At 35.7% G+C, this 21,212-nt stretch overlaps 1 protein-coding gene across 2 annotated transcripts; it reads right to left on the bottom strand.

Moving 5' to 3' along the window:
• Positions 1 to 8,301: 8,301 nt before the first annotated feature.
• Positions 8,302 to 18,238, bottom strand: LOC149549264 (uncharacterized). Of its 2 annotated transcripts, XM_089792680.1 has the most exons (5): positions 17,085 to 18,238; positions 16,321 to 16,439; positions 9,471 to 11,016; positions 9,269 to 9,352; positions 8,302 to 8,983 (listed from the first exon to the last, which is right to left on the bottom strand). In XM_089792680.1, exons 1-5 carry the CDS (start codon positions 17,224 to 17,226, stop codon positions 8,871 to 8,873), a joined length of 2,004 nt encoding a protein of 667 aa, XP_089648806.1. In that variant the 5' UTR covers positions 17,227 to 18,238; the 3' UTR covers positions 8,302 to 8,870. The 2 variants fall into 2 exon arrangements, with proteins under 2 accessions (XP_089648806.1, XP_089648807.1); XM_089792681.1 differs by lacking the exon at positions 16,321 to 16,439 and having other exon boundaries at positions 17,085 to 17,992.
• Positions 18,239 to 21,212: the final 2,974 nt, after the last annotated feature.

Here is a 21,212-nt window from a genome sequence, read left to right as displayed (position 1 = left end):
TCTCTCTTAAGAGCTCACGATTCTTAGTATGGGAAGTCTATGATCTACACATAGAAGGTCCATCAAATTTTGTAATTCTCTGATCAATTTGTATGTAAGACATGGTAAAACCTTTGCTCCCTTCATCTAGCAATGAGCTTGTCCAACTGGTCAATAGAATGCTTCATGGGGAATATGAACTCGCAACATAGTAATAACAAGGTGAAAGTTGATTCATCAACTTATCTAGTATTCTCTTATCGACATGTAAATTGACAACTTTGAAATGACATATAGCTTATTGGATTAGTGCATGGTTGAAAGCATAGTTGCAGAGAAATTCATCGAACAAGTTGTCATTTCTTTAAGTCATTATTGTTGACATTGGCAAACTTCGTATAAACTTGTGAGGCATCTTCTACATAGTGAACATGAATCTATTTGGTCAACAATGGGGAATTATATTGGATATTGTAAGAAGGTTGATCAACTGGACCAAAGATCCTTATGAAAAGGTAAGTTCCACTAAAAAAATGTGCAGCCTATAATCTTCAAAGTGATCATTCGAGCAAATAGAAGGTTTTGTGATGACAACTTCCTAGATGCAAATGGAAAGGTTTATATTTCCTTTTTCCATGAAGGACCCTTAGTCCTTACCTTGTCTTTCTTTCTTCTTGTTGCTTTGTCCCTTTTCAGTCACTGTTTGGTGCCTTTGCTTGGCTGGCTCTTCTGTTTGTATGCTCAGTCCCATAAACCGTTTTGGTTTTTCGTGGACATTAATAATTTTATCTTATCTTATCTTATCGGAATTAATTAATTTCCAAAATTTATCACAACTATTTCACCATAAAAAAAATGGGATCCAAATACATAAATATCAAAGTTTCAACTTCATATTATTTCATCAATTCTCAAATCTTTATTGCGACGTATTTTATTTTCCTCACAAAAATGTAAACATTTTTTGAATTAAGATTTTAAAGACGACAACCTAATATCCATAACAATTCATCGCTCGTATTTCTTGGCCAAAGTTGCGATTTAATGCAATCCATATTCCGCATCAAAAAATTTACAAAATGCATCAAATGTTAGCTCGGGTTATATTTTCTAACTAATAACGTACTGTTGCTCGGTTATAAAATCGTTTCAAAGCCTAAGTCAATTTTTGAAACTTGTCTGGTTTTAAGCTTTAAATTGGCCATTTTATCTCTAAATCGTTGTGAGTTTTTGAATCTTCATGTCTCCGGCTCATTCTCAACTCTGTGCAGCACTTGAAATTTTCGAAAACTGACTTCTGTGTTCCAACCCATCGCAGGTTAATGTTGTAACCCGAAATACGTATTTTCAAGTCTATCATTAACCATTAACCTCTCAAGAGGTTAATGATAACTTTAAAATTGCGCATTTTGGAGTAGGTTAATTAACCTCTCCAAAAATACGTTTTTCTTAACCTCTCACAAGGTTAATGATAACTTTAAACATATGCATTTTGGAGTAGGTTAATTAACCTCTCCAAAAACATGTATTCCTTAACCCCTTTGAGACGGTTATTAACCTTTGGAGTTTCTCTCTCTTTCCATTAACTTTTGAGTCTCAAATACACTCTTTGGCATAATCGCTAACAGCCTAGTTATTAAAAGAAGCGAAATGCATCTCAAGAGAGAGGAGGCCTGTAATGGTAAAAAGGAAGAATAAGAGTATACTGCCAGAGCCATATCATAGACTGGAACTTTGTCCCAGAGCTTGCTTGGGTTTTTGAAGAAGGAAGGTTGTGAGTATGATAACTCAAGTTTTGTGGAAGCATGGCCACTATCAAACAAAAGAGATCCTTCATTCACCACCAGCAAGAAGAAGCGAAGATATAAAAACAACTAAAGTTATTTAGCTGATCACAATAACCCATCAATATATAGTGCAAGCACTCCAACAATGGTGTTATTGCTCATACTTCAACAAATGTGTTTATCGAAAAACCTTTAGTTGAAGACAATAGGTTAGTGCAGCATGAGAAGGTCACCGTGATGCCTCGTTTTGGTGCATGTACAGTCGAAGCACAAGAAGGTGGAGCACTTTTTCAAATCCACTTAACATAATATTCTCGCCTATAACACCATAGTTTGAGCATAGACAAGGCGTGTTACCAGTTTCGACACTTTCTCTCATTATTAATCTCGGTGGACTGCTCGATGAGTTGTCTGATCACACACTAGAATGCGTAACAGAGTGGGAGGTGATTTAAGTTGTATAAAATATGGGGAAATTTCTTAACGGTTTAAATTAAACTCTCTACTATTGGCATTAGTGAAATAAAGCCCCAAGTGCAGGTCGTTGCCTTCGTAAAGTGCAGAGAAAGACATTTTGAAAGGAACACTAATCTAGCAAATAAACTCACGCCACTTCATCCATACACTGCCAACTGCCAACGAATTAACCCTCAACTTGTGATTCTTCTTCACAATGGAAAATGTTTTAAGTTTTATAAGCTGGATGATATAAAGCCGCCAGCATTCGTTGAGGATAAAAAGTGATATATTTATATCAACTTGCTAACATTAAAAGAAATATCGCCATATTCATATGTGCAGAGGAGTGTCAGTTCCTATCCATGCAAGAAAATGAAGGATGCTTTAAAGAAGCAATTGCGCTTGTGGTCCATTCAACAGGCACGCCACTTTGAATACCTCATTGCCAACCATAATATAACCCTAGTCTTTAAACACTTTCTTGCAAGCTGCGGTTTTTCTGTTATCTTAAGGTCATGCTCAAAGGAATATTGATGATGCCATGAAAATCTTCGCTCAAATATTTGATCTTCAAGTTATGGTGCTACACTATGTTTGGATGACGCCACTACAATAATGAGAGAGAAGATTACAGATTTCCATAACAAAACTGTGCAGAGATTTTTAAATCGATATATCAACTTTGCAATCTATCACCATCCATATCTTATTGACAAATGATTTTACTCAGAACTCAAGCATCTGAATTATACTAGCAAATGAAGGAATGTTAATTACATGGAGACGCTTGATATGCAAAGGATTAATGCCAGAGAACATCTGCTGAACAAATTCTTCATCTTTTCTCCATGCGAATTCATCAGCTGTATCAAACAAATTTCGCTCCTGACTTGTTTGACATAATGCCAAAATAAATAAAAAAGGTGGTGAGCATGAACAAAACATTTAGAATGCTAGGAAAGTGTTCGACAAAATGAAACAGTCATTCCTGACTTGTAGCCCTAAAAACCTCAGATCAGCATCCTTACTCTCTTAGGCAGTCGACAATCTGCAGATAAGCTAGAGCATCATTAATATCATGCAGATTTATGAGTGAATTATAGTCTGAGCAAGATCAAATTCTTATGAATGCCTATTACAAGACATGATAATTTTCAGTCCAATGTAATGCTGATAGATCTTTTGGGTTGGGCGGTTGATTGGTTACTCTGAAGTTAGAAGTGAAGAGTAAAGCACAAAGTTGAAGGCATCTAACAAATTTGATAAAGAAAGATTGATAATCAATCATGAAGTACAAGTATCAAAGGTTGGATTATGCTCCTGTTCTAAGAAGTATGCTTCCAGATATCGGTGATACCATTTTAGGAAGTGTCTGCCTTCAAGACTTCTGGTCATCTCTATGAATGAAGAAAGAACTCCATTAGCCGGAAAGATATTAGAAGGTGGCTTGGCTCAAGCAGGCGGACATCCCATTTCAGCACAGTGCCCAGACTTGGTATTAGAGTGCATGAAGGCTTATCATCCGGATACTAGAAAAGTTATTTCATTGAACAACAAAGTAATTGTCTGTCTAGATCCTCCCTCTATTGCTAGCATTTTTCGATTGCCTACCCGGATGCAATATGCTAACATCAATCTGAGAACTACCAAAGAGTATTTTACTACAAATCAAACTCAATGTCTAAACACCATTGCTAGGTCATGGTTCTCACAACCAAGAAAAGGGAAATCTCAATAAGGAAAATCCATCCACAGGTCATTGTTAAAAGAAGATGTGGCAAACATGGTAACCTTACTAAGCAGGATCATTGGTCTTCGGGATTCACACGATTTTGAAGGTTGGATGTTCTTGTTTATCAACATGATCTGTGAAGGAAAACAACATATTGATTGGGCTGAAATTATCAGCGACTCACTACATAGACAGCTCATGGGACTTCAAGAAAATGACTACTTTTATATGACTTCATATCTTTTCTATGCTATCGCAAGCACCAAAAGTTGGCCAGGACTTAAACGGCAGGGTGTTTATGATGATATGACCATCATTTATAATCATCTTTCTCAAATTCAGTATGATAATAGCCTGCACCATTTTAGAAGAGTGAATGACACATTCACCATGCTAACTGTAAGGGAAATTCAAGGAAACATTGGACTTAGGATTTCACCAGAAGCAGCGATGAAAGTACAAGAATATAGAAGTGTTTTCATACAATTCCCGAAGTTTACTTATATCCGGTTAGCTACCTATGATGGGTGTCCATTGATGTTACCTAGATTTGTTGATGATAAACTGGTCTTAATTGAAATGTGCAGGCAAATTAGTCAAATAAATAAACTTTGCAAGAACAGGAGGATAGAAGAAATAGCTTTTCCTATCGGCATCGGATATTATAGTTGTGATACAACATCAGATGCCAAGAACATCGAAAGATCTATTGCCACAATAAATTTGCATCCTTACATGATGTGTTTCCCTTATGATAGTAAGGGCTATGCAGTGAAGGAGTTAAAGTTAAATCCCAATCTTGGCCACTTCCCGGCTCTAAAAGACTTTTGGGAGGACTGTGAAAATGATTTTGAAGTTAGGAAGAGAGATGGGATGCAGCTTACAGTACGACAAGTAATAGACTTCAAGTTGGACATTGATGTGACAGGTGTAGATGACGATGAGGTTTCTTTGATCGATCCTTACTATTATGAGAAAATTGAATTGCTAGAGCTCCCTCCTAATGATTGGTCAATTCCTGAATTGAAAAGCTTGAAGGAGAAGTCTTCCTATGTTCTTAAAAGAACAAGAGACTAGATCAGTAAAGTCAGAGCCGAAAAAGAAACCGGTGAATTTCAAAATAAAGAGAGGAGAAATAATATAGGGGAATCATCTCGGATGGCAATACAAGCAACTTCTAGTGAGAAGATACAACTAGATATAGGTGCTCTAGGACAGGATGAAGATCTGAATCAACCAAATAAGTTTACAGTCAAAAGAAAAAGGACAAGAATGAAAGGTAGAATGAATCAAGAAAAGAATAAATCCAATGAAAAAGACCAAAGAACTCAAATTGTTGAATCACATGTCCCTGTTACATCCCCTCATGATGTAATGATTCCTCACTTGAATCTTTCTCCTCCTGATATGCCAATAATAGACGTCACACAGTTAGATAACCCATTATCTAATTCAGAAGACTTAATGATGGTTGCTGAAAATATAACAAGTGATGTACAAGCTTCAAAAATTACGCATTCACGGTTCTAGAATAATCTTCAGAAGAGGAAGAAAGTTGTTCAAATGGTCCCACCTCCATTTGATGTGATCTCTAATATTCTTCAGAAGCCTCCTAAGGTGAAAAAGACCAAGGTGATGTCCAAGTTAGCTATTGATGAAACTTCAAGCAACTTGTGTGTGGAACTTGCCAAACCTATAATTGAAAAGAATGTTGATGAAGCATCTAAATCAGATTTCATTCTAAAAAAGGTTGATCTCGGTCCTTCTAATGCAGAAAGAGAGTTCCAAAATTTTGAGTGATTGTTGCTCAAATCTTGCAAAGGGCAAAGGAAGAGAAAAGAGCTAAGGAGCAACTCGAGGAACAAGTTCAGATGATGGTGGCTTATATTAATTCAATCAACAATCCTTCTAATGCCCAAACCGTGGTCACTCCGCCGATTCTAACAAGTCTTGATGGTATTTTAGATCATACTGCTGTTCAAAGAATCGACCAACACAAGTCACATAGTATGATGATCGAAGCTTGGATAAACAGGATGATAGAAGATGGTTCAAAACTTATAACTGGAGTGAAAGAGATATATGGAAAAGCCATCGCACAAATACAAGGAATTTCTAGGAGCTAGAAAATAGCAAGAAAATAGCAAGAAACATAAATCCAATTGGCAAAAAGTAGCTGATGAATTAAAAGAAATGGCCAAGTTAGATACGAGCACCCTACTTCTTGAGAAAATTATTGCTGATCCAAATGGCAACCAAACACGTATCTGGAGTAAAAGTGTTGGTTGGAAGGTGATAAACATCAGCAAAGACATCACTAAGTTCAAAAAGCTAATAACTTCTTTGGAGCAACTGAAAACAAAAAGTACAAATGAATTAATCTCTACTATCACAAGTGGAGTGCCAATAAGTGATCTTCAGCATGTTGGTTGTCAGTTTCTCCTTGATTCCTTCAGTGTTCAGATTCATTTAGAAATAGAGATCCATGTATCAAATGTTGAAGCTATGATGAAGCTTAGCCTAGTTGCAATCACTCTAAGAGATTGTAACATTTCAGCCTATCAACAAGAGTCAAAAGAAATTCAAGATAGATACTTCACAGCCAAACTCAGGATGGAAAATGTGTTCATTTCGAACTATGAATCAATGATGACCATCTTAGATGCTTACAAGGCTTTTCAAGATAGATCAATTGTGTCTGGGTAGATAGAGTTGGTAGCTAGAGGAATCAGTGATTGTATATGTAAATATCTTTAGGAACTCTAGCTAAAGTTTTGGTTTTGCAAATTTCATTATATAGGATAATTTTCTTGAAGTTAATTAACCTTCCAAAATTGCATATTTTGAAGGTGGTTATTAACCACGAAGAAATAGTTATTAACCTCTATGTTTATATAAGGACACCTATTGGCTTTATAAAGAGACTTTTTGGTTGAAAAAATAAGAGAACACTATGCTGAAATTTTGATCTAGGGATAAATTTTAAAAAGTATGTACACTTTTTATCTCTAAATTGAAAAAAATCTCTATTGCTTTCTTGGTGCAAAAAAATGAAATGAGATGTGCTTTGGGTTTTTTATTTTAAAATCCAAATTGTTATATGCAGTAGTAGACATTCTCATGGTGTTATGCAAATGTTTATGAATGATAACGAATGTACTAAGTAATACTAGTTGCCTTCAAGCGTAGTTCTTGATCGCCATTGTTATCAATCTTGTTTATCGAAGAAGGTCATGAGCGCATGTGGTGCATTCGTCTTGGATGACTCTTTTTGAACTTTGAAGTTTTAAATTCTTTATTTGAAAATCCTTTAAAAATTACATCATATGAGAGAGCTGCCCCTCTAAACGCATAGGAAAGCCACATACCAAAGGCCTCTCCAACTGTTGTGAATGGTTTGCCACACACTCCGTTGGGCAAATTCTACTGTGACAAATCTATTTACCAACACGTACAAAATAGCGTAAAGATGCTTTTACACTAGCCGATGCAGCCAATGTCCTATTTGAGAAAGAAAGAGAACTTTGAGCTTTTTACCATACTTCTACTCCGAACATATTGTTCAAATTATAATTTCTATGGGACTGACCTTCGACAATTTCGATTGCAACTAGGATCGCTCTACCCAAATCTTTTGGCAAGATTGCCCGAACTTTAAATTAGCCTTGCAATTGAAGCTGCATCAACTCTTCTTTGTCGATCTTAATTCTAAATCATTGTTCAATCCCCAAAACTGCTTTAAAATTTATCTCTTACAATTTGCATCATAAGACTAGAGGTAGAAACCTGAAGAATAATAAGACAATAGAACCATAGATGCTATTGCCAATCCAATCACAATACCACATAGAAGACATCCATCTATCATTGAGGTCAAAACCATATTATATCCTTACTTCTGCTCTCTACGCATTGCTTTCATTCTGATAATGGATCATGCAGTATAATTCAAAATGTTCAAAGTAAACAAAATTAGGAGTTTAAACCAGAAAGAAAAAAAACAACATTACCATAGTCAAGAACTGCCTGTGACAAAAGTTACAGATTAAGATGGATTTAAAGATATTACTACCCCTTTTCTCCAGTTGCTGATACCAAGCATATTTTATTAAATGTTGAGCAGAGTTTTAAACGATCGATAAATGCTCCTTAACCAAACCGTTGGCAAAGATGTCAAATATTGTAATCTGCCAACGTTGGCATCAATGTAACTATTTTTTAATATATTTCAAAAACGACTACACTGCAAGCCACATTTGATAAAACCACAAGTTTTAGTGCTACAAGAAATGAAAACAATCATCACACATTTGATAAGACCACAAGTTTTAGTACTACAAGAAATGAAAACAATCATCACACATTTGATAACAGTTGAAATCATTACCAGCAAAATTGGATGCTTCAGTATACCCGGTTAAGAGTCAATTAATGATTGTGGATGTCAACTTCAGCACATCAAAAGTCTCCAGATATCCCCTACCCTGGGAGTCAGGTGTCAAATGGCATATCCTCCGAGAAACATAGGAAGCTTATCAAAATATCAATGGTTCCCAATTTAGTATTAGTTATGAAACTCAGCAAGATATCAGAACATTCCCCACATCAAATGCTCGTTTTATGTATCAGTGCACAGGCAACAAAAATGCCAAATAATCAGTATTTGCTGATTATTTGATTTCTGGCTTAAGAAATCACGTCATTGCTACTTCATTTAGAAAGGCTTTATCTTGCATCCACATGCAAAAGGGGCCTCGTGGATCACACATTTCCACATGTATGTGACATATCAAATTAGCCAAGGCAAATAATGAAAAGTGTTAAAGGCCAATTTTATTGCGTTGTTTCTATGCTGCCATCCACACTTACCTGTCCAGCTATACAAGTCAAACATGCTTTAGGAGCTTCTGTCATCATAAAGGATTGGCTACAAATTTAGGTGCCATCGTAGAGACAGATGCAGCTCCTTCATTTGATGAGTTCTTTGCAAAAATGTTCAGATTTTTCATCCTATTTATCTCTTTAGCTGCACAGAAAAACATATAGCAATAAGTATAGACATGAAAAAAATTCTCAGCTTAACAAAAAGATATTTGACAATTCAAAAAAGCTTCCTCCAGTAAATTCTACACATGACCATCATACGTTCCACATTGGTCAGGCCAAGCCTCTGATCAAACTCCACCAGCTGTAGAGCTGTGTGAAGAAAGGCTGCCGGAAAGCCATGCTGCTGGTGAACATTGGAGGATATTTGAAAAGCAGTAAAGCAGAGACTACTTAAACTTTACAATAACAGTTGAGGAAGCTGTACCTTCTTCCACGGAAAGGATGATGGCTCTGGTCTCCAGTTCAACTGCATGTCCACTGCGAGAAGCAGCAGACAGAGTCCGAAGGGCTGGCATTACATGTAGCAAGGCATCAGTGCAAATGTTGGAAGTCAAATATAAAGAATCAAACTTCAAGTAATTAGAATATTTAGAAACAATCCAGACAACAAAACATTGTACACTTACTTTTGAGGTACTTCTGATTTGGTTCATCACATTGCTTTAGGAAAGCTTGCAGTTGTATGAAACGCTTCTGATAGGGAAGAAGAGTTTCAGTCTGTGTTTCCTCTACCTCAACAGAAGAATCTGGTGTAGCAGAGAGGGCTAGAAACCTGCCCCATTCTAAATCTGATGAAGTTCTTTTAGGGTTCTGTCTCTTCACTGGATAAGAGTCTTCACCATTACCTTGATTAATGTACTGGGGAAGCGAAGGGCCCCCAGACGAAAAGGTTGACACAGCTGCAGGCATGGGGGCATATGCCGGAAATGTGAGAAGCCTTAAACCAAGAGGGTGAGATCGGACATCCAATGACTGTCCCTCAGTATCTCCTCTTGATTGATTTGAAACTGTCTCAGTTTTTGTTGATTCTAAGGACAAATTTAAAGGTATTTTTCCTGCTTCCAAAGGACTGGGGTTGTGGACATTAGACCCTAGAGGACCACAAGTAAATGATGAAATTGTTATACCACCACTTGATTTCATTGTCGCAGGCTCCACCGAATGCCTGAGCTTTCCAACACCGTTAACATTTGGGAAATCACTAAACCCATTTACTGATTTTACATTTTTGACCTTATCATTTGGCGACCAAAATTGCTTGACTTGTCCTTTCTGATGCTTCCCTCCTTCAATGTGATAATTCTCAATATTTGATGCCCTCTGTCTAACCTCCAAAGTGCACTGATTCAGCCCTACAGATGACTCTCCTATTTGAAGTTTTTGAGAAGCCAGCTTCTGTTTCTTTGCCAAAGGTTGACCATTTTTGCTGCTGTGGGATAAACTTGTTGACGTCAAATGAATCTGAAGCAGAGGCATATTGTTTACCTCCAATTGACTCCCATTACCAATGGGGTAAGAAAACTGGTTAGAAATGCAAGGAGTCCCAAGCTTCTGTCTTGCTGCTCTTCCTTGAAATGTATCTTCACACTGCAGACCCTGACTCATGTTGAGTTGCACTCCATTTACTGACAAAGGAATGACTTGTGGATACTTGGTGCCTTCAGGACTCTGTTGACCATTATTGAACATGATCTGCTGCTGCTTAGCATTCGTATTGAAAACAGAGGATTTAATTGGGTTTACTTTTCCTGGTATGAGATTGGATGACTGCAGATGAAATGCAGAATTGACAGAGTTGCAGGACTGAGAAATATGGGACTGGGTTAAAACAGGCATATATATGTTCAAATTTGATTGCTGAGTTTCAGAGCATGTTAACTTTGACATATCAGGTGTACTTAGAGTACCCAGAACCCCTTGAACATTAGAGGGGGCTAACTTGATAATTGACTCTGGCTGTGTGTCAAACTTGCCCAAACAGCCAAAAGGTGAATCTACTTTATTGTCTATGTAGCATGAAGCTGTTGCTAGTGAAAGGGATGGAAGAGAAATGGCAGAGTCTGGAGTCTCAACAAGTACATGCTTTGGCTTCGCCAGGTAGCGCATTGGTGTTGAAGGTCCATCATCTTGGATAGGCTCACTACCATTAGTAGATTCAAAATTTGTGCCACCCTGCGAGCAATAAGAAGTTTGAATCATCAACACTAAGTAGAAACAAAGTGACAGATTTGAAAGAACCTAAAATTGTCCATCTGTTAACCATGGTGAGACTTTGCAACAGAATCCAACTAAATTAGACACAACTTATTCATCTTCCTCACTAACCAAGCAAGCAATAAGAAGTTTGAATCATCAACACTAAGTGGAAACAAAGTGACAGATCTGAAAGAACCTAAAAGTGTCCCTCTTTTAACCATGGTGAGACTATGCAACAGAATCTGACTAAATTAAGCATAACTTATTCATCTTCCTCACTAACCATCCATATAAACCAGGACTAATTTGATCACATTCCTCGCTTCATTATCAAACCATGCAGGAGAATTGTCATCCAGATATATCTAGCATCATTTCATCAAGCTTGTTCTCATGCATTTCATTCAAAATAATTTGATATGTAGGCTAAGGAGTTTCCTCTGTACAATTTTGGAGAGTCGTTACTGATCTAGAAAACCATTTAGGTCATTGAACTAGCAGCTTTGATTCTTTTGAACAAAATTTTGAAATTTTCTGAATATCTTCTTTGAGATATTTTTTCATTTTTGTCTTCTGCATTTTTTCAGGCCTTCCAAAGTGGAAGCCACTGGTGACACTGTACAATCCTTCCTCCACTATGGTCCAAAGACCAGCACTTATTGTTTAGCACATGACCTACCATCATAGATACAAATCTAAATTTAACTTTTACATAACGTGTTAAGAGTTATGATCCTGATAAATAAAGGATCAAAATAAAACAACTCCAATAATGTTTTCATGTCTTAATATAGTTTAACCCTTACCCATCCATTTCAAATACCAAGAACCCAGGTCACTAGGCATGTGGAGTGACTTCAGTTCTCACCACCAAAACTTAATTCATTACAGTTAATCAGTTTTCTATTCCATAGAATGTAATGCTACATGATACCTGAATACAAACGCATCCATTTCTCTTACAAAGTTTGCCCATTTATTTTGTACATAAGCATTTATTGTATAAGCTCTTGGTGAAACAAAAATCTATCCTGTTCAGCTACTTACAATTGTCAATCTTGTTTCATTTGAGTTTTCCAAGTGCACAAGTCACTCAAAATCATCCCATACATTTCACTTACATGACAATAATATCAGCAGGTTTAGAAGTTCTCTTTATTTGAAAGAGGGAAATCATTATGGTTGAAAACTTCTAAGTATTTATAAATAGATCATATGACAAATTTCAGATAATTGTAAATGGCACAAGTCACTCAAACAAATACACTTGGTCTAAACACTAGCCGAAGGGTGCAACTTTCATGCCTCAGAAATTATATTTATAATTTGTTTCAATCACAAAATTAAAATACGAACACAAGGCAACTTTAGACATTTCATAAAAACAGCACAAACATGAATGGGACATGGTCAAACACTAGAAGCAATACAGTGTGATCATCTCAATGATGGATCAAAGAGTAAGACCTAAGATAATGATGTCTAAACAGTGCTACACAGTTTACACTAAAAGATCTTTAAATGCACTAATATGGCCTGCAAAAACTTGTTGCTTGTAAGCAATACAGTTCTTAATTCTCTTGTGGCATGTAAAATAGTCGGCAGAAACTAGAAATGACCACATAAGAAAGATACAACATTAGGCTCCCATCTCTAAAACTTGGAACATATAGACATAGAAACACACATTTCACCTGGCAATGGCAACAAGCAAAAGGAATATGTAAACTACTATAAGAAGAATCCACCAAAGATCCAATGAGTCATATTGGCAATTCAGACTCCTGGCTTGATAGCCATTTCCACTGTTAGCAAAGTGGTGATCAAGAAATCTAAATCCTGAAAACTTATGCCAAGTGCAAACTCGATACTGGCTATAATATTAAAAATTTAATGTTAATTTGCCACCTTCATTAATCCACTAACAAGAGTATGGAAACCAATATTGCTTCAAGAGCTTCAAACAATGTTAACTTATCTTTAAAAAGTCTTAAATAATGAATAATGAAACATTTGTTGTAAGCGGTATCTATTAAACCACTGAACCCAACTGATTATCAACAAATATTGTTTTGACAAAGCAAGTAAAAACACCTGACTAATGGTGTGGAACATTAAGAATACTCACTTGATCTTGCTCAAGAATCTGCTTAATGCCATGAAGACTTGATCTAAGCAATAGAAAAAGGTAGACCTAATTTCCACAATTAGGAAGACCACAACTTGAAATAGAACATCTGTAAAACAATTTTGTTATAGATGGCAGGCATATATAAAAGCTACCCAGACAAAAAATGTAAGAAGCTGAGGCTCGAGAGCCATCTTTCTGCTTAAAATACCACAAGTAGTTGAACTCAGTGGAAAATTTAACACAGTTATAAAATTAAACCATTAAAAACCTGGATCACTATTAAGTATTAACCAACCAAACATTGAATGTACTAAAGGAAAAACACAGATGAGATCTCCTTTAGAGTCAGTCCCTCTCATAAGCATTTAGTATACATGATTGACAAAATTAAGAACTTCAAAATTAAATATGCCAAAGAATAATCATCTCCCCAGTTTTGAGAAGAGACTGCAACTTACATTATTAGGTATATCATATATTGGATCTAAACAAACCACAATCACATAACAGACCCCAATATTAACCAAGTCAAACCCAATTTACACTGGTGCACACATCAGAATACAACATATCATGCAAATGCTAAATAGAACTTAGAAATTACAATATGTACACTATTTCAATGTCAATTTGTCAAACTCAAATGTCTGATAAATATTCATTGTTTGATATTAAAATGGTAAAAGTAGTAATCAACATCATATTTTAACAAAGTACAAAATTGCAATTGTGACTTCCTGTATAACTACTAACATCAGAAAATATTTGTAAATGACCCATGGCCAATACCTGTATAGTCAGCATGGAAGCAGCAAGCAAAGTTTGAGAAGGCAAAAATACATTTTGTTTTTGTTTTTGTGGTAGCTATGAACATCGGTTTAGGACATTGAAAACAATATCCACTGCCTGAAAATACCGCAGAATTGCCCCAGCACACTAAATCACCTGGTTATGTCTGAATACAATTCCAAATAATTCTGGCATAAAATTAAATCATCATGCCCTGCCCCAATCAATAGCGAATTGGTTCTAATTCCAATTCTGCTGCATTTCGTACCAGGAATCGCCAAGGTTTCAGGCCAATTCAGTAACATAAAATCAAACCAAATGCCATACAAAAGCAGATGGTGAAATGAAACACCATTTACATATTAAAGTGAAAGCATCATAAACTCTTAAATTCAAAAAGCATCCTGTAGCACTGATATTTAATGACACGTGGAAAGATTGCCTACATCCAACATGCTTGAATTAAATCCGAGGAACCACAAAGAATGTGAATCATAGAGATATCATCCAAAAGAAAATTTAAAAAATCAAGGGCCCTACCAACACAAAAAATAAGTCACTCATAGAACAAGACATACGCATTTTGTTAACATTCATGATCTTCTGAAGAAAAGACAATAAGTAAACCCAAAAACTCCTAACATTTCCTGACTTTAGACTTTTTAGGGAAGCTCTACCCAACAAGAGAAACTCAAGTGTGTTCAAGGCAAATGTAGAAATTATGAAGAGTTCTTGACATTTAAACATAACTGCACGCAATGAAGATTTTCATTCTATTTTTGAAAGCACCTGGCAATTTTCAGGAGCAGAGACCTGCTTAATTATAATGTTATCAACTTAACAGCAAGCTAACCAAATAGAAACCGAGGAAAATTATTATATTAACAGTCACAGATTTCTTAAAATTTTACAAGATAAACACAATTTATCTCTAGCAAAAACTGCTAGAAATAAAACAATCTACACTCCCTCTCTCTCACACAATAGAATTTGATTCAGTAATAAGAATTATTCCAACAAAAAAATTGACCTTCGTGCCAATTAATGCTTTTTAAGAAAGTGTCTCTGCTGGAAATGCTACCGAGAATTTATATCTTTTTTTATTTGGCCAGAAAGAGTATGTTAAGTATTTTTGCACTTTAAAATTTGCAATTACTATAAAGATTTAATTTATGCACTTACAGGCTGTATGAATGTGCAATGTATTTACAAGAAACACACACTGTGTATCTCCACAACTTGGGCATGCAGGTTTTATGGTTTGTTTGTGTATTATAAAACAACATTATAATAATCATACACCTATAAGGTCAAGTGAACATTGGGTACAGATACCTATTGTAGCCAGTTGATCCATTTTGAGGCCAAATGTAACTATGTGTGAATAATTAATATTGCATTATAGAATTTGCATGACCATTATTTCTATATTGCAAATATACATATAGAAAACCCCAAACATGCAAAGCAATAAATATTTTCCTGTAAGCTTGGCATGATTGGCAACCATGATTAGAAATGCAAGCCATCAAGGGAGGAAATTAAGCAATGATATACTAATGAAGGCTTATTTTTTAACAAAACTGGGCTATTAAAGCCATGATCCAGTTAACTTCTATTCATAAAAATGGATGCATACTTCTTCATTTAGGACTTGCTTGGCTTTATAAAAACAATTGATTACGACTGGCAGACAAACATTTCACCTATTAGCTTTAGTATAATGATGTGCTTGTATTAGATTGGAAACTTGGGACAAGCGTGCAGCTTTAGGGTGAGCTAAATCATCTAACATATGTTTCATGCAGCAGCTAACCTCACTGAAGCTAACTAGCAACTATATCACGTCAGTGTGGAGGCATAAACAGTTTATCCTCCAGCCCCTGTGTAATTGTGTTCCAGACACAACAAAGATTATCGCCAACGTCAAGGAATCAACAGGGACAAGAGCCCTTAACTCACCTAGTGAACTTGACATTCAATGTTATTATGTTTGATAACATGCATTAAGACATTTTAAATGCCCAGTTGGGATATAGCATTTTCAACATTATCAAAGCCAGATTATAAGCATTAATATTCATCTGAAAGAAAAAAACATTCACAAAGACAACATACATAAAGACCAAAGCCAATATGCCTCAGGTTCTCGGAGTAAGCTACCCCCCATATGTAGCAGAAAATTTCAAGAAAATAAAATCAAAAGCATAAGAAGCGGATATAGATTGTAAACAATGTGCTTAAACCCATTGCGTCATCAACTTACTCCCCAAAACTAATGAATACCTTCAAAAGAATCTCTATCTGTAAATAAATTGTCCAAAACATTTCAAAGAAGATTGACAAAGGCATCCACTTACAGGGAGAGTTTTTTCCCTTTCAACGCATCCATCAATATTCAGAGCTGCAGAGCTGTCAACAGCAACATCAATATGTGTAGTTGCAGAGTTTTCTACAGCCCTCTTGAAAGAATGAAATGCTGCAGGATAAAATATCAAAAGAGAGTATTATGTCAAAAAAGAAGCTAAGTTGAAGATCAAGACACAGCCTTCTACCTAGGGCATTGGAGATCTCAAGCTTAAGAAAATTACTTTTTCACAAACTGTTCTGAAAGTTTTTAAAATATACAATGGAGGAAAAGAAACAGGAATCACAACATAAAAATCACCAAAAAAAGCCATAGGCAGATTTGCAAACCCAGATCAAAATCTTTAGCATGAATCCAACTTGTGGATTCAGAGCTTATTTACCGGCATGCAAGGAAAATGACTACACATCTGAAAATTACAGTGAACTGGACAATGTAAAACAAATTAAACGAGATTAAAAGCGCTGAGAATCTACAGGGAAAAAAAATTCAAAAGCCCTTCCAAAGAACCACAGATTCGTGACCACATCGTTCAACAGTTCACCATACTTCGGGAATATAACCCCACCCGATAACTTTTTAAAAAGGATAAAAAGGTATTCCAAGAATAATAAAAATTTAGAGAGACAGCAAGACGAGTAGCATAAGTTATTATAGACGCCTAACTTTGATTTCCCCCATCCAGTACTCCGTGACCGCAACTTGAGACATCCGAAATCAAATAAAAAATTACAACAGAAATGCTAGACCAGTTACCTGAATTAGTGTTAGGAGCTGAAGATGAAGCATCTATGACTTCTTTCTTGCTGCCGGAATATGCCGGGCTGAAAACATCACGAGTATTTACCAAGAAACCAGCTGTGGAGGTTTGCGCCGCTGGCTCCACGGCAGACGCCATAGCTCCCTCTTCAAAATGTCCCCAAAAAATACACAAACAACGCGAAACCAGAAAAGGTTTCGTGCGCCTAAAAGATACAAGGACTGAAACTTTAGGGGCCCTTACTACCCTGAGAAGGCAGGTAGCTGCTCTAATTATTAAGAGACTCTTTGAGCCTCATGAAACGTCTGAACCCAAATGGGTATCCAAAACTCTTCACTCCAACAAACAAAACCCCCATCTCCAAGTGCATTGACAAAACTCTGCCATCAAAAGGAAGGATAAAGTGCATTGCAGACCTACAAAAACAGTCTGAAGGAGACATGGGATTTTAAAAAGGGGGGGAAATTATAGGAGCCTCTCAGCCTAATTATCACTGATACATCCAAAATAAAATCAACATAGCGTTTTACTTTTTTGAAAAAAGCAACGCAGTTGCTTAAAATCACAATTAATGAAGTGGGTAACAAGCCGTTAGAAGTGTAGCGATCAACGAGTGAAACCCAACAGAATTTTTTTTAATCTGGACAGGATCTCGAGATCCACGCAGAACTACAGAGAAGAAATGAGGGGATCAAGACAAGGGGGTTTTAAAGCCCTCCTAATTATTATCACTCAGAAAAATGAAAATCGCAAAGAAATGAATTTAACGTTCCTAGTTCCCCCCAACCAAATGCACAGGACTCGGCTTGAAAGATGGCGTTACAGAGTTGTAAACTAACCGATTTTATGCCCCCTCGATTCACAGCAGTTGCAAAGAAATACAAGAAAAATCAGTCAATGCCATACATGCACGTAACCAAATGGATCCTTAATAGATTTATTTTTTTCCTTTAAAGCAGAAGATAATGAAGATGGATGATGACCATGATGATGATGGCGGAGCATGTATGATTTTTGATGACCGTTAAAAGAGTCGAAATCTCTCTCCCGCGCAAAATCAAATAGAAATGCATAAACTTTTGTGCATTGCACGTTTGCCTATATGGGGATTCTTCGTTTTTAATTAATAAATTTGTGGATACCCTGCTTTTTTCTCTTCTGCAGTACAGAATTTGAATTTATGGGGCGTGAGACTTTAACTACAGTCATTTGTTTCAAAGCTTTTTGGTCCACAAAAAGTGTGGTGCTGATGCAACCTATTTTGTTGTCTACAGTATTTGTATGGTTTAATTATTGTTTGGTGGGCGATTCAACTCTTGTCGCCATGACTGTGACTGAGGAATATGTGCATGCGATTTGAATAAGACAAATGGATTTTGAATAACTCATTTTCAGGTAGGAGAAGTGGGAGATTGTTGAAAAAACATTTTGGTGGGTTCGGATGATTCTTTAAAAATTATTAGTGCTACCTAGATAGGTCTAAATTAGTTATGAAAAGTTCATATTTTACATAAGTGAGCATTTAGAAAGTGTTCAAATATTCATGAAGACAATCATAGCTTTAACAACTTTCATTAGGCATAGTTTGCTCTTTTCTTAATGAGGGATTGTGGAATTTTTATGTTTATTAGTTTTACATCTTTTTTCTTTGTTTTTTATTTTTTTTATTTTTTTTGGTTAAATATCATTATGTTGGATTAATTCAAAAGAGTTGATGAAATCTTTCAAATGTGTCATAATCATGTATTTTTAGTTTAATAGTAAATTGAGATTGATTTTTAGACTAGTTGAATGTGTTTTAAATTTATATTTTTCATATTAGGAGTCAAAAATAAGGGTTTGTCTCATAATGCATGCCACAAGGGCATTATCAACAGATTACATTTTCGCTACATTAACACCATAATAAGAACTAGCCCCCAAGATTTTCCTCCATCAAAAACAATATAAAGTATAATCATGATACTGCTAATGGTATGTGTCAAAATAGGGCCACACACACTCCAACATGGTCATTGCATGTTGAACTCATTCTAGAATGAACATGAGATTGTTCATCTTGAAAGATCTAAGCAAATTGACCTATTGGCTTCTATCTAGTAGGGGTTTGAGTACTTGTTCTCAAAATCAAGAGCTTCGGTGACCATAGACCTAGCTACCATTAAGGATTTGAAAGCAAAAAGATAAATGCAATGCTAGAACTAGAGTCTTTTATACTTTCTATGCAAATAAATGAAACCAAACTATATGAAATGTGGGTTAATCTAAGAACAAGCGAATGAAACAATCTAGACTAGAATGCATGCAGGACTACTCTATATTTTTTAGATTTTCCAATGTAATAGAAATAAGATCTAAGCTATGAAAACAAAGAACAAACTAGTCTAAAATGAATGCAAGTAAAAACTAGAATGAATAACTATGAGCACAGATGCAACAAAGCTTGGATGCTAAAAAGTGAATCCTCAATTCGACAGAGTTTCACTACTCAAAAAGTGGATTTTTTGTTGGAGATGAGAGCTCTCTATTTGTAGAGAAAGTGAGTCAAAAGTTCAAGTAGAGGAGAGGATGGAATATGAATGAAAATGGGAGATTACGCAGGAGTGAGGAATATGACATATCTTCCCTCTTGTCATTTGTCTTGTATTTGAATATTTAAATTCAAATAAATAGATACCTGGAGACAACTTTATTTGAAATGATTTTTATAAATCCCTTTGTCATGTATTTTGGCCAAAGTGGATTAATTTAATAAAAAAAACTTAGAACATTGTATTAAAATAATTAATCAAAGAGGTTTAGCTAGCCAATTTCAATCGAATATTTAGGGACATATTAAAGTTAAATGATTATTGCATATATGGATTTTGTGCAATTGATATTCAAATCGTGTAGCTTCAAGTGGGACTAGAAATGCCTAGTGATTTTAGGACTTTATGATTGATCAAAGATTGATATTTTGAAGTTAGGAGCAAATTGGTTTAGGAGACCAATTTTAGGGTATTACACAAATAACATGCACATAGATGAACATGGTGATTCTATTCCTATCTTAGATTTTTTGTAATTAATGTTGATTAGGAAGATACTGTTGATGATGATGTTATTGATTCTAATGATAATGAACATGTTAGTGACGATGAATATGAGAATATGGATATGGATTATGATTTTCCTAACATTTTTTTCTAAATAGTTGACACTTACTTCTAGTATCGAGCACAATGACTCCCACTGCAGTCCTTTATGGTTGTTGTTCCTACTGTGTTTGATGGTGTTCCTCTTATGAGTTTTCCACCTCTCCCTATTTATGTGGACCAAGATGTGAGGGGAGGGTGTGTGTGTGTGTGTGTTGGGGGAGTGGGGGGGCGATGCATGCAACAAGCTTGAATTGGAATTTGCTAGCATGGTAGTCTTTGTGTGTTTGTGTTGTTTTTCCCCCATGTTGCACTCTTTGTTATATATTTTGTCTCGATTGATTTAGATGATCCTCATTGCTTTATTGGCACAATGTGATAAAGTAATTGAATACATTTGTTTATGTCTATCTCTCTTCTATATGTTGTTGCATGTTATTTTGTATATGTGTTATTGTTTGTGCATGTACCCTTGTGAAGTATTCTTGGGTGCTTGCAACATGGTAACACTGATTCTTTTTGGTCTCTATGTTGTCGACCCAAAAAAGACTCTTCTTCTTATCTCTTATGTGATTTTCCTCCATTGTGATGTAGTTCTACTCATGTTGGGGAATGATGGAATTTTATATTTGATATAATATAAAATATCATCATATCATCATATTGTCCCCAAATTTAGTAGATCATTTTTTGTTCTCTCATTTGTCCTGTATTTATTTCCCTTGAAGTGTAGTCTCTTGGGGGGATTTCATAGTGAAAATGTTTCTAGTAGATGCATGTACACTTACATTAAAGATACAATTCTTATTGTGGCATTTTCAATCACTCTGACATAGGGGTATACACTTTTCTCATTTGTACACGTACACACTTTGATGGTTTTTTTTTTATCTTCTTAAATCCCTCTACCGAACTATTAACAATTCTAGGGGCCTGATCCTTGTAGATTCTTGGATCCTTCTATCAAAGTATCAACAATTTGGGGGG

Source organism: Cupressus sempervirens, chromosome 7 (genome assembly GCF_028749045.1).
Source record: "Cupressus sempervirens isolate cs-2001-9-10 chromosome 7, ASM2874904v1, whole genome shotgun sequence".
Taxonomy (NCBI): Eukaryota; Viridiplantae; Streptophyta; class Pinopsida; order Cupressales; family Cupressaceae; genus Cupressus; species Cupressus sempervirens.
Note: the sequence above shows the minus strand (reverse complement) of the source record. Positions and strands in the feature narration are given on the sequence as shown.

Coding starts and splice junctions, on each gene's coding strand:
- LOC149549264 (XM_089792680.1), bottom strand. CDS start 17,226: ATGGCGTCTGCCGTGGAGCCAGCGGCGCAAACCTCCACAGCTGGTTTC. Junction 11,017..16,320: donor AAAGGGAAAAAACTCTCCCT/GTAAGTGGATGC, acceptor TATTGCTCGCAG/GGTGGCACAAATTTTGAATC. Junction 9,353..9,470: donor AAATCAGAAGTACCTCAAAA/GTAAGTGTACAA, acceptor ATGTAATGCCAG/CCCTTCGGACTCTGTCTGCT.